The sequence below is a fragment of the Phalacrocorax aristotelis genome, chromosome 6 (assembly GCF_949628215.1).
Source record: "Phalacrocorax aristotelis chromosome 6, bGulAri2.1, whole genome shotgun sequence".
NCBI classification, from domain to species: Eukaryota; Metazoa; Chordata; class Aves; order Suliformes; family Phalacrocoracidae; genus Phalacrocorax; species Phalacrocorax aristotelis.
The window spans coordinates 2,443,236-2,456,582 of record NC_134281.1 but is presented as its reverse complement, the minus strand read 5'-3'; the positions used below and the strand labels follow the sequence as shown (position 1 = coordinate 2,456,582).

The 13,347-nt window shown below is 45.0% G+C and overlaps 1 protein-coding gene across 7 annotated transcripts in view; it reads left to right on the top strand.

Annotated features, from left to right (window-relative positions):
• The window catches only part of ITPR1 (inositol 1,4,5-trisphosphate receptor type 1), a 180,732-nt gene that overhangs the window by 148,873 nt on the left and 18,512 nt on the right, over positions 1-13,347 (top strand). For all 7 annotated transcript variants that reach the window (XM_075095602.1, XM_075095603.1, XM_075095599.1 and 4 more), the window contains 7 exons: positions 1,164-1,286; positions 4,953-5,128; positions 6,434-6,598; positions 8,215-8,410; positions 9,728-9,829; positions 11,499-11,638; positions 12,945-13,110. In XM_075095602.1, the coding sequence (XP_074951703.1) occupies positions 1,164-1,286; positions 4,953-5,128; positions 6,434-6,598; positions 8,215-8,410; positions 9,728-9,829; positions 11,499-11,638; positions 12,945-13,110 (1,068 nt within the window). The remainder of the gene's footprint in view (positions 1-1,163; positions 1,287-4,952; positions 5,129-6,433; positions 6,599-8,214; positions 8,411-9,727; positions 9,830-11,498; positions 11,639-12,944; positions 13,111-13,347) is intronic.

Here is a 13,347-nt window from a genome sequence, read left to right as displayed (position 1 = left end):
AATTTATTCTGCAGCCCCAGTTTTCATTTTCATCTTTTCCCTAAATTTCACTGAGCTGCTGCTTCTTTGCTCTCTGGTGTCTGTACGTGTTACCTCCTTCCAACGGGCAAAAACACTAGCTCTTTCTCTTTGAGAGCATTTTTAATAGATTTTTTTTTTTTTTGCCACTCTAGATTTCAGCAGTACCCGGTTTGCTGTACAGTAAGCCTGCAGGAGCTAAAATCGGGGGGATTTTGCCTTGATGTGGAGGGAATTACTGTAAGGCAGCTTCTTAGCTGTCCTGGCCGTCTTCTGGTCCACAGCCACTTCAGAAAATGAATCCTTCTGCTTTCTGTGCCTCGAGTCTTGCTGCAGAGGTTATTAAAATCAGGAGTCTCTTTTGAAAAGTATTTATGTGTAGTGTTAAGAATTTAAAATGTGCAGCTGTTTAACTGTACGCTTCGCTCTGTGCAGATGTGCTTGCCCTTTGCCCACAGGGCAGAGGGGGGGCCGGCCGAGATTCAGCTCGGTTCTTATTCCGGGGCTGTATCGGTCTGTTATCCGCTTGGAGTTGTCTTACTGGCTTGGCAACTAGTCTCAGCTTTATTGCTACGTCGCTATGCTGTGTCTTGTCTCTCAGTTGTCCGCCTTGCGCTGTCTTCGCTGCGTTTTTTTTCTGGCTCGCTGCCGCAGGAGGGATGTTTGAAGGTGGGCAGCATCTCGTGTAGGTGAGCCGCTGGCGGCAGCGTAACTCGAGGGCTGGGGCTGAACCTCGCCGGTGATAACACGTACAGCTGTTCTTCCTCCTAATTGTTCTTTGTGTGACTCTGAGTGCGAAGCATATGGGAAACCTGAAGTCCTTCACTGCTCGCATTTCTGAACTCGTTCTCATGCTGCTGCTAAATCATATTTGAAAACATGTTCCTTTTTAACGTGAGTCCTTTCAGGCAAATCACTATCTAGGAAACTGGAAGTGCCCCAGAGATGGAGAGTGATCAAACAAACTTCAGAATAAGCCATGAATCAACTCTGATCTCAGTATGTCTGATCAGTCGAACTACTGTTGATGCTGTGCTTGTGGGCAAACTGAAAATGAGCTAACTTTTGGTGGAGATGAATTTTTTTATATAGACCTCTTATTTTTTAAATGCTCCATTAAAAAGAATTATTTTTCTCTTTTGCAGCTCAACCTTTCCTATACTGGTGTGCTCGCAACATGTCCTTCTGGAGCAGTATTTCCTTTAACCTGGCTGTCCTTATGAACCTGCTTGTAGCATTTTTCTATCCATTCAAAGGAATTCGTGGAGGTACCAATATTTAAAATACAAAAATATGTGAACGAATAAGGTGTAATGAGCCAAATTCTGCCCCCCGCCCCCCACTTGTGTCTGTGAATCCCTGTTTGCTTCAGTGGGGATAGGAGAACAGAAACTGGCTTTTTTTTTTAATTGCCTTGATTTAAATTTTGCTGTTCTCTGACTTACTTTTTCTTGAGGCATTTGTAAGGAGAATGTAGAGCCGTGCTTTTTCCTCAGGGGAAAAAAAAAAATTATCAAAGACAGACATCCACCTTTAATTACTTGACTGTTCTATTTGTTTTAAAGTTCTGTAATTAAGTATTGAACTAAAAATATGAGAAAAGTTTAATTTGATGTTTTCCTTGAGCTTGCATTTTATTAATGCCATTTTCCATAAAACTTTCACGGTAACGTAGCGCTTCAGGAGGCGTCTGAGCGCTGGGCTTGGGTGAGTGGGATTGCCCTGCCTCGGCAGGTGAAGCGTACAGAGCGAAGTGACCTGCCTCGTGCCATTAGCAGTCGAGGGAGGATACAAAAAAACCAAGCCTGTCTCCCTTCTGCTGCTGTCTCTCCTAGGAGCCCCTCACCCCTGCGAGCACCTAGGGCAGAGGCGGCCCGAGGGAGCGGGGAGGAGGGTGCCGGCCGCGTCCCCTGCCTCGGGAGCAGCCTGCTGCTCGGAGGTGCCTTGCCATCAGCGGGTAGCAGTGGGTTTGCTGCCGTTCCTAACATAAAGTACGGGTTAACGTGTGTGATTCCCGTGGGATTGCACAACCTTGCTGTAATAGGTCTCATGGAAGTTGCTTTTGAGCCAAACAGTGGGTTGGTGTGACAGTGGTGGTGCTTAGAGCCAATTTATTAAATAGTCCCAGTGGAGTCCGGATGAGATTCAGCTGCTCTTCCTTACACCCAGCCTCTCCTGAGAGATGCACCCAGGGCAGGCCAAGGGGTGGATTCATGTCAGCGAGACTCAGGAAATCTGGGGAGATATTCTTGTGAATGCTTCCATCACGTTTGTCGCTTGCAAAGCTGGTGTAAAGGAAACACTTAGGTAGGAGCTTTTGCTACGTCCGTGTCAGCTGGAGCGAATAAGGACCCCAGCAGTAAAACCTCCTCCTGGAGAGGGTGATTCATGTTCAAGCATTCACTTCCCTTTCTTTTGAGATTCATAACGGAACAGGGCCACTTAGATGCTTAACTTTTCCTATTGAACTTCCCACTGCATCTTTCTTGCGTTCATTGCTACAGAACCCAAAGACGATGCAGCCCAGATAGCAGTAGCCTGATCAGAACAGAATTATCGGCTGTATATCAGCGGTATAAAAGCCGCTTCGCCCGTTTTGCACCTCACCAGTTAATTTAGATGGAGGAGTTTTGTCCAAGTAGTGTTTGACAGCAGCTTATGGTCGCACTGGGGTAACGGCGCCGGGCGCGGAAGACTTGTGTTTAGGGATTCTTGCATTTAGAGAAGGTACAGGATATTTCAGACCAAAACCTAGTATTCCTGAGAGGGGGAAGAGTTAATTGCCTTCTGCAACATCGGGCGGTGATTTCAGCTGCTGTACCTCTGCATCGCAGACCATGGGGCAGCCGGGATCCTGTTCTGGCCAGCAGTTGGTTGGAAGGTTTTAACAAGACGAACAGCAATTGAATTTTCTGTCTCTGTTTTCAGAGGTTGCAAGTTAAAATTTAAAAGTCTGTATTTATGGCTGCTAGGAAAGCTGGTAATTAAATGAGTTCGTTGAGATTAGAGTGGCAAGACGAGGAGGGGGATCATTTGGCATTTTGAAGATGCCCTACCCTGCATATTTTGAATACTTTTTTGGGTAATGTTTTGATGGAATCTCTTCCTCTACTAGTTACAATCAAAAATGTAAAATAAAAATATGAGTATTTTATCTTTAGCTTTTTAAAAAAAAAAAACAAAAGGCTTCTCAAAGCCACCCCTTTGGGGGAAGTTGTTAGTGTCTTGCGTTGCTCAGACGTGGTGAACTGAGCAGCTGATTAGCATCTGACTGTAGCAGAAGCGGTAAAACTTCTGCCTTGAGGATCAGAAACAAAACTTGGATGCCTGGAATTCGGTACTGGAATGGTGAGAATTCCAGAGGCAGGGCGAGCTTCCTACGGGTCCTCCCGGCTACACGCTCCTCCGGCCAGCAGTCGCGTAATGGACTCCGTGCGCTCGCAGCAAGGCCTGACCGTAGGTTCGGAGCAGACGGCTGACGTCGGGCCGACCGCGGGCTTGGTGAGCTTCATTTGCCAAGGGCAAAGACGCTGCTCCCGGTTTGCTCCCAGACTCTCTCTGTCTCCAGGGAGGAGAGACAAGCCCGTGCCCTGAGCCCCGCTCTTTCCTGCGAGTGCTCACCTGGTCCCACTGAGCTCTTTGTATGTCATGGCATCGCACTCCTCGTGCTGCTGTCGGGCCTCTCCAAGGTGGGTGTTACAGGCCACAGCTGAGGACTTCATTAGCCCTAGTTATTTTTGCGGGCCTGCTGGGAACTGCTGAAACTTCTGAAAGCAAATAAGTTCCTTTGCCGTGGATGGCTTTGTAATAGCTGGGATGTTCAGACACCTGTGCAGGTGCAGGCAGGATCTGCCTCTCACAGCAATTCCCAAGTCATCCCTAAATGAGCTTCTGCACGTTTTCCCCTCTCTGTGCTTTTTATCATTCCCAAGCTCTGCACCTTTTGCTGCTTGACAGCTCCAGTAGCAGTGGCTGCGTTGCTCTGGGATCCCAAACTCCCTTCAGACAGCGGAAACATCTGTTCAACTTTACGCTTATTAAGTTTTAATTTCCATCTATCCTCTGCTGTCTTTATTAATCTACAGTGATTTGGAACAAAATTAAATGGCTGCTCGTGGTAGTCAGATGAGAGCAATATTTCCTAAGCCGCCTGAGTTTCGGCGGGGGGGTAGGAAAAAGCCCTCAGCGAATGTTTTGCCAATAAGACACAACAGTCCCCTGAGTACGTTCTTGCAGCAGGGCTGCAGTGCTATGAAATTTGAGGGGTCTTGCCTTTTTGTCTGTTGAGACAGTTGCTTGAAGAAAAGCATTTTTTTTTTTTTTCAATGTCAGTTTTAAGAAAAAGATGTCTCTTATATTCTGCATAAACCCCGGGTAAACGGCATTTTCGGCTGAGCATTTTTTTATGGCTCTGTCAGAGAAGTGTATTTTTAGCAACACGGGCTGATGTTATATAAGCAGACAGTCTCATGGGACAGTCTAAATAAAACCAGAAATAGCAAGAAATGACAAAAACTGGTACGAGGTTTTTGACCAGAAGCATAACAGGAGAATCTGCTGTGAATCTGGACCTGCAGGAGGGTGTTGTCTGCTCCCACCCACCCAACCAGTGCCTCTTCAGAGGACGTTAGCAAAATGCCTCTGCTTTCCAGCGTTCAAGGTGTATAAGCAATGAACACTAAAATGAAGAATCCTCTAGTACTGGAGCTTATCATTTACATAATGCTTTAGTAACAAGTCTGTAATTAAAACCTGCTGAAGGCATTGCGCTCAGATGTTCCACTTACCTCTGAAATCAGTAGTGTCTGAACAGGAGGCTTAATGATACTCCACCAGAGATAAGATAAAATAGCATTTATTTGGTTATTTTGGTTTTGTTTTGCTTGGTTATCCAAAGTGTCGAAATGGGGTTTGTTTTTCCCTCTTCACCCTAGGTACACTGGAGCCCCACTTGTCAGGCTTGCTGTGGACAGCGATGCTGATATCTCTGGCTATCGTTATAGCTCTTCCGAAGCCCCACGGCATCCGAGCCTTAATCGCTTCTACAATATTACGACTAATATTTTCAGTTGGTTTACAGCCCACTTTATTTCTTCTGGGTGCATTCAACGTAAGTATCGAGTGGGCTTTTTTGAGGTTCTCTTGCATCTTATGTAAGGGTTTCTTACCTGCTCGTGAACACGTCAGGCAAAAATAGCCTGGGACATTGTGATGGAACTGGGAGGAGGAGTAATTCCTTCTTTGGGCTGCTTCTAGCAGAATTGCTTTGCTGCTGTTCGATTAATCCTGGTTCCGTAGGCTGGAGACCTCTAAGGTTTCGCTCAGTTTTGCCACAGTCTAGAAACAGCACCCACTCCAGCCATAAACGCGAAGAAGTCTCTGTGACCCAAGAGTACACGGCTATTCGCTCAAACCCACCTCCCGTTCAGTGACTAAGCTACACCATTTTCGGGGTTCTGTAAGATTCACTAAAGAGTGCATTTCCCAAACGTCTGTCTGCAGTCTACCTGCCAGCCAAAAGCTGAGACTAAGCAGTTTTACTACAGTAATATGTGGACTGAGCGTGTAAGCTGAGCCACCGGAGAACTTCATTAACACTCAGACCCGGATGCTTGTGGTCTCTTGTGGCAAGCAAGCCAAAAGGGTTTCTCTCTGACTGAGTCAGCAGGAGCTTTGCAAAGACATGTCTTCTCACAGCCCTTGTCTTTATTATGGAGTGCCCGGCTTTCAAGTGCTTCATTTAATAGCGTTCCTTGTCTTCAAAATACGTCACTGAGTGCCGTGCACGACGGAGTCAGAGCTGCGTCGTGAGGGGGGTGGTGGTTGTTACTGGTAATTGTAGCATTTAGCAGGTTGCAGGTATGTTGAAGGCAGCTTTCCTTCTGGTGTTGGTGGCTGGTGCTACACGGGGGGATTGCTGGGTGCATGATCCGAGGGTGAATTGCTGAGGGAATCTGGAGCACTTGCTTATTAGCAAGCAATAGGGGGTGTTTCGGAATCGTAAGGGTTGCTGTAGGCTAGAGTTATTTGACTGCACCAAGTGCCATGCTTAGAGCAGGGTGTTGCTTTGGTGGTTTGTTGGGGTTTTTTTTAAGAAGGGTTACCCCTCACACCAGGGAGTGTTTTTACTACTTCTTTAAATCTGGGTCTTGATGCCTTTCAACAACAAGCTGGAGACAGGAGCCAGTGCACGTGTTCTATTAGCCACGTGCAGTTGTAGTTTTGGCCCACCGTCTCAGCTGTGCAGAAAACAGAGGGCAGGTTTCGACGGACGTGCACAACGCTGTCGTGTACCAGACAATTGAGCACGGTTGTTGATATCATCGTGGAGGCAAGTTATCTCCAGCTCTGAAAAATTGCCTTTTGTTCCTGAAAGCCACGCGTTGTAACTAATTTATGGTTAATCTTTCCTTAGGTTTGTAATAAAATCATTTTCCTGATGAGTTTTGTGGGTAACTGCGGAACCTTCACTAGAGGATACAAGGCAATGATCATGGATGTAGAGTTTCTTTATCACCTGCTGTACCTTCTGATTTGCGCTCTGGGGCTCTTCGTACATGAGTTCTTTTATAGTTTGTTGGTAGGTATTCGCTGCACCCTCAGAATATTTTTCTGTCTGTGTGTTTGCGAAGCCCCATCTCGGGCATATCTAGATGTGTCGTACACCGCTTGCTTTCTGGTTTGCTACTGGGAAACTGTTGTACAGGCACTCTTGAGAGCGGCTCGCTGGAGACGTGGCTTGGGAGGAGTTACGGTGGGAGGCTGTGGGACTCCCGCCACATCCCCTCTTCCTGACTGGCATGGACAAGCAGAGACTTTGTGCTTAAGTATAATACACAAGACGTGTTTGAAGTTAAATTTAGGTAAAATTGCTCGTTACAGTAAATGGGTATGCAGTTGCAATGATGGTTTCTCCCCGTGTTAGTCCCCGACTTCTAAGGTACAAGTTTTCTAGGTGAGACGTATTGCTTGTGACCCTGCTCTGACTTCCAAGGCAATAAAATAATTTAAAATATTGTAACTCCAAGTAATATCAATACCTGGTGAAGGTTTAAGCCTGAAGGTCATATAAGCTCTTAAGTAAGAAAAAAAAAATTGAAAAATCTAGCCATAGAAATGTTAGCGGATCAGTAGGCGCTTTCTGAGTTACCATGCCATAAGAAAGAGGTGCGCGGTCTTAAAAATGGTTTACTCTGTTATTGCCAGTAGCTGTAACACAGCGTCCATGCTTTGAGCAGTTGGTTAACTTCGGTGTGTCTCCTCAGCTGTAGCCAGACTCCAGACCTCACAGGGCCAACACGGATGCCTGGCATACGTGTAGTTTCTGTTTGGGGTGGAATTCATCTTGCACGGCACAATGCCTTTAAGAATAAGCGCGAAGGAGTATATCTAATGTTGGTGGAGAAAATGTGTCACTTCTAAAGCAAACCTTAAATCCCATTCAGAACACGCTATTTTTGTCCCTTTGTTTGATGCTTGCTACATCCTCTGGTAACTGAATTGGTTACTTTCTGTGTTCAGGTAGGTCCAATTTATCAAATACCTGTTTCCTCATTGTCAACCTGCCTGGGCTGTGCCGGTGAGTTGTCACAGACCCAGAAGAGTGAAAAATGAAGGAAACATCTGTAAGAAGTTTAAACAAAGAATTCAAGCAAAAATATTGCTCACTTAATTATACACTCAATAAACTAAGACTTAAAGCAAATTGCTAATTGCGTTTTGAAATTAGCTCTTTTGAGATTGTGATGGGGCAGATAGTGCTATAAAAAAAAGGTACAACAGTATGTGTTAGCATCTTCGTGTTCAAAGCACGCACTGCAGATCTGGCATTTAAGCAAGAATACCTGCCCTCGCACCAGGTAGGGGCTTCTTCCCAAGCTGCTGCTCAGGACTGGAGTGCGTGACGTGCAGATGAAGAGGAGGGTAAAGCTGCCTCCATTCTTCATCTTTCAAAGTGCACGGCACAGGACTGGTGCAGTGGGGGTGAGGGACCCCATCTCCCTCGTCTCCTGCTATCTTTTTCTTTGTCAATACTTTAAATTTCAGATAACTATAAATGAAAGAAGAAGTGCTGTAAATGCCTTCTAAAACATCAGGTTGGTATTGTTAACGCGCTGCCCCACGCTATGCCAGGGCACCAGTGGTATTGGTAGGACGTGTGAGAAACAGCCTGTGCTTTTGTTCGTTGTCCCCCAGCTCTTTGACTTGGTGTATCGAGAAGAGACCTTGCTCAATGTCATCAAGAGCGTCACTCGCAACGGGCGTTCCATCATCCTGACTGCTGTTCTCGCTCTCATCTTGGTCTACCTGTTCTCCATAGTGGGGTACCTCTTCTTCAAAGATGACTTTATCCTGGAAGTAGACAAGCTCCCTAACGAAACGTTATTGCCAGGTTGGTACCGGTGACTCAGTTTGATGGTTTGTATTGAAGAAAGTGATGGGCTTCTGCTCCCCGGGGCATGCCGAGTGTCTTCCACCTTTAGCAGGACGTACTGACTACCTCACCAGCTTGTCTTTCTTCCAAAGGACACTGTTTAAATAGAAAACAAAATTTTTTAAAAAACCCAAACTGATAGGGGCAAACGGACACCCCAGTATTTTTACAGAAGGCTACAATCTGCTGCAGCATAAAGAGGGATGGGGAGGAGGAACCCCTGGAGGCAGCACTGAGGCTCTTCTGCAAACGGTTGAGATTTCTCCCCTCACTGTTTGCTAAAACAGTTGAGATTATCTAATTCAGTTACACCTACTCCCTCCCCCAGTTTAATTACAAGCAGGCTTTAGGTAGGCCATCGTGGAGAAGGCTCTGCACTGGGAGAATTCAGTTCTGCCTCAGTTTGCAAGATATTAAATGCTTATATTGGCTTTTAATGGTGGGGTTTAGTTTCAACATAACAAAAATTAATATTTTATCGGCAATAACAGGCTGAATACAAACGAACGGCATCAAAGAGATGATCCTGTGAAGTAGAGGCTTCTCTCTCAAACTCTGGTTTACTCATAGTTTTTGTAGGCTGTATTAACCTCCCTCAAATACTTGCTACAGTTTAAACTCCGTAGCAGACTTTTCTGCGCTGACCTTAGGTTGCTTATTGTAAGTTAAAATTTAGGGGGGTTTCCACCCTGCAGCATCAACCAACTCACTCAGTGGGTGGGAAGCACAGAAATTAGATTTGTTAGAGGAGAGGTTTGGGTTTTGTCTCATTCTGTCTTTGGTTTTTTTCTCTGACGCTTGAGCTTTTCAGACAAGTATTATTTGACATTGCCACTATTTTTTTCTAATTTTACCGCTAACCCTGCGCGAGACCCAAACCTCGCTGACCCTGTTATTTCCCGTTTCCATGCAGCTGGAGGAATGCCAAAGGCACATTACTGTGTGGCAGTAGGTTTGTTGCAAGCCATTGAAAGGCAAGTTTTCAAGGCACCCTGAAAATTTCAGTTACTCTCTCTACTTTGGAGCTGATGGAAAATAAATGTGCAGCTTGCGTCTTTAATTCATAGAATTAAGAATTTTATGTTGGAATTTAAAATCATTGAATGCATAAATCAAAGTACTGTGTCCTTCTAAATTCTGGGACAATATACTATTGTAAAGCTGCCTAGCAGTCACACGCTGAATGTGGTGAGGTACCCTAATATGCGAGAAGTAATCTTGTAAAACATACAAAATGTTAAACTATCCATTTGATTCATCGCCTTCTGTTTTTAGATCGCACAGAAGCAGGTGAGACCATGACTGGAGAGTTTCTCTATTCAGATGTATGCAAAGCAGGTAGCAGTGAAAACTGTTCTTCCATCATTCCTTCAGACCGTAAGTATCTGCTCTTGACTTCATAACTCACACCCTGGGTTGTCACACTTCTTCTATCTAGTTAAGCACCTTAAATTAAGAAATTACAATCTTTTTAAAAAAAAAAAATCTATGTAATAAATTGGGGAACAAAGCTACCATGAGAGTATCTAACTTGAAAAAGGATTCATTTAGGCCGACAGCATAAATGACATTTGTTACATGAAGTGGTTAAACTAGAGAAACTTAGAATGAAACCATACTTCGATAAAACACTGTCATATTCTGTAATTTTCTACCTTACCAATTTGAGAAGGAAGCGATGCAGTTTACCTCATTGCAAAGTTCATTATTTTAAAACATTAGGCTATTAAACGTGATCTCAGAGGATAATACCCTGTGAAATATGGAGCAGAACATCGTTTATTGTCAGCATTATTCTATCCAGCTAACTAAGGAAACTGTTTTTAATATCATGGCAGGAAGTACTCAATGGATTAAGTAGACACAGTAGGTTTTGAGATCAAAAAAGTGCATGCAAGATATTACTTGTAGAGTAATCACCAGCCTCAGATTGGGTCTTGAAATATCAGTTTTATTTTCTAGCAAATGTAATTTACTTCTCGGAGATTTATGGTGCTGGCTGTGAGAGCCAGACGGAACATCACTATTTCTCTTAGAAGTGGAGCTCTTACGCGGTCAAATGTTTCAAAGGTCAATAACGGCCACGAGCCCGTGCTCGCGAGAGGAGACGGCTCCGTATTGCTCAAGTGTCCCCTTTGATAACCTAAGATTCAACATAGATACAAGAATAGCTGCTCTAGTCGGCTCGGGCAGGAGTGTGCTGCTTTGCCTTCATACACTCTGGCTGCAGAAAGGAAAACTCCAGAGATGGTTTTTATATCTTAACCAACCTGATAGCAGGGTCCTGTGCGGCCGGGGATATTAATGATGCCCAAAGATTAGGCCATTTCTCTACCATCTCGGGTTTTGGCAATATCTGGGTTGCCCAGGGCCTTTCTAAGGCTGTCTGTGGGAAGGGGGGGATCCACTCCTGAGCATTTTTATGATGAAATGAAAGTCATGAGACTTTTAATGGGGACAAGGAGAGTATATGAGGTTAGGTAATTAATTCTAGCAGTTCTGCAACTGAAACAGTGAAGTTGGAGGCTTCAGCCAAACGAAGAGAGGGTCAAAAAAAGTGTGTTGCTTTTTTAGTAAAATGCTGTTTCCGTAAGCAGTGATATTTTAGCCATTTGAAAAATACAAGTCGAAGTTGCCATTTTGAGTGCAGCCCAAAGGCTGTGCAATCTGTTAGGCACCAAGGGAGAGTGTAAGAGGCAACACTTTGTCCTCTGAGCTGTCAAAAAGCTATGATTCTGTATAAACAGGCATCTGGTGATCTGAGCTATGCATGCTAACAGAAATGGAAAGAGAGATGTAACCGAGTCAAAGACAGCAGTTCAAGCACAAAAGCAAACTCTTGCTGGTGGGGAGAGGAGGGCAGGCTGAGCAGAGACCTGCGCCGACGGTCGGCCCTTTGCAAGGGCCAAGGAAGTTTGCGGCGCTGGCTGGAAATGTGGCAGTTTGCGCAAAGGAGAGAGAGAGCATAAGCAGCAAAGAGTGGGGAGAATTATTTAAAACTGATCTTCTTGCCTTTGAAACGTGTCTTTGCTTGCTGTGTTAATAGAACTGATTGCTGAAGAAATGGAGGAAGAGAATAAGGAGCATACGTGCGAGACGTTGCTGATGTGCATTGTTACTGTACTGAGTCATGGGCTCAGGAGTGGGGGTGGAGTAGGTGATGTGCTCAGGAAACCATCCAAAGAGGTAAATTATCACTGAATGGGGGTGGAAGAGTGATAACCATGTAGGGCTGGGGATCTGGTTCTGCTGGGGAAAATGTGTATACACTGCCTTTAAACAGATGTAGGATACATCGCGACTAGAAGGGACCACGCTTTCTCTCTGTAATATGGTTAAATCTCTGTAGGATCAGATTAAACAGCAGCCAGTTCAAACAAGCTTCTACCCATCCTTTTTTTTTTTTTTTTTAGGGCTTTTTTAGCTTGAGGGCTGTCCAGAATGGGGCTCAAAAGAACAGAAATGGTGTAGCCAACAGTCTGGGAGTTCAGGATCTGAAGAAATAAGGGAGGTACAAGCTAGTGAAAGAGTAACATGAGGTAGCAGAATGAAAGTGCAGCGGTAGCTGATACCGTGCTAGGGGCGTGAGTTTCTGTGGTGAGCGTCCCTAGGGGAAGGGGAGATGCGTGGGACAGGGAATGGATGAGAGGACAGGGACTCGGATGGGTTGGGACTGGGGGAAGGAAGGAAGGATGCTGTTTGGAGCCATCGTCGGAGAGCGAGGGCCACTCAAAGCAGCAGAGGTTTCTCATAACACCCGAAGCTGCCCATAGAGCTGCTGCTTTAGCTGTTTGTGCCCGTTCGAGTCGCAGGCTGTCCTCCCTCTGGTCATTCCCCAAAGCCACATCAGGGGCCAAAGGAGCGGTCTGGCTCAGAGTAAATGCTTCTCCCTATTGTCTGCGATTTCAGAGGGTTTTCTAATATTTAGCCTTATTTTCAGCTTACAGTGGCTTAAAAGTTATATAACTCGTAACAGAAGTTTGGCACCCAACTGGCAGGACAGTTCTGAAAATGGGGGTTGGCTGTTCAGGCCTGCAATGAACACGAAACGGGTGCCGGGGAGTCCAACTGAATGTCCGTATACGTGGTTGTTAGCATAAATGAAATTAATGCTGTTAAATTCCCGTAGAAGATTTTATGGTCAACACTGATACAGTATTGATCTATAAGCAGGTTAATATAAGCGTACCATTTGCATGGGCTTGCGGGGCGGGGGTGAGGAGAAATTTTGCTGTGTGTGAGAGAGAAGCGGGCAGACCTGGACACAGTCAGCAGGAAGAGCAACTCTAGAGATCGCGTACTGGTAGCTGACTAATCTGGCTTTTCTTTCAGTAATCTTGCATTTCGGTTTCACTTAATGTTTTGAGTTGTAAGTTACCATTGGAGAGCATCAGAAATGGAGACTGTAAAGGGAGGGGTTGTGGGGCAGCGTACTCTGAACTGAGAAAGCATGGTATTTGGGTTGTTAATTATCAAAATATGTATCTTGCAGGAACCTCTCTTTGCTGCTAGAGTGATATATGATCTGTTATTCTTCTTCATGGTCATCATTATTGTCCTTAACCTGATTTTTGGTGTGATCATTGACACTTTTGCCGATTTAAGGAGTGAAAAACAGAAGAAAGAAGAAATTCTAAAAACTACTTGCTTTATTTGCGGTAAGTGTAGAAACACACTTAAGAATAAGGGGTTACTCTGTCAAAGTCAGAGGTAGCTGCAAGCTAGCAGGAAACAGGAGTCTTGAATTACTGGCTGTTCCTACCTCGTGTTCCTCGGCTAGTTGATGTTCTCGGGTACCACGTGCGTAGGAGCTCGGCAGTAGGAAAAGATGGGGAATGTATGCTCAGTATACCGTTTTTTCCTCAAATCCTTAGTTTGTATTTCTCCTCTGCTAC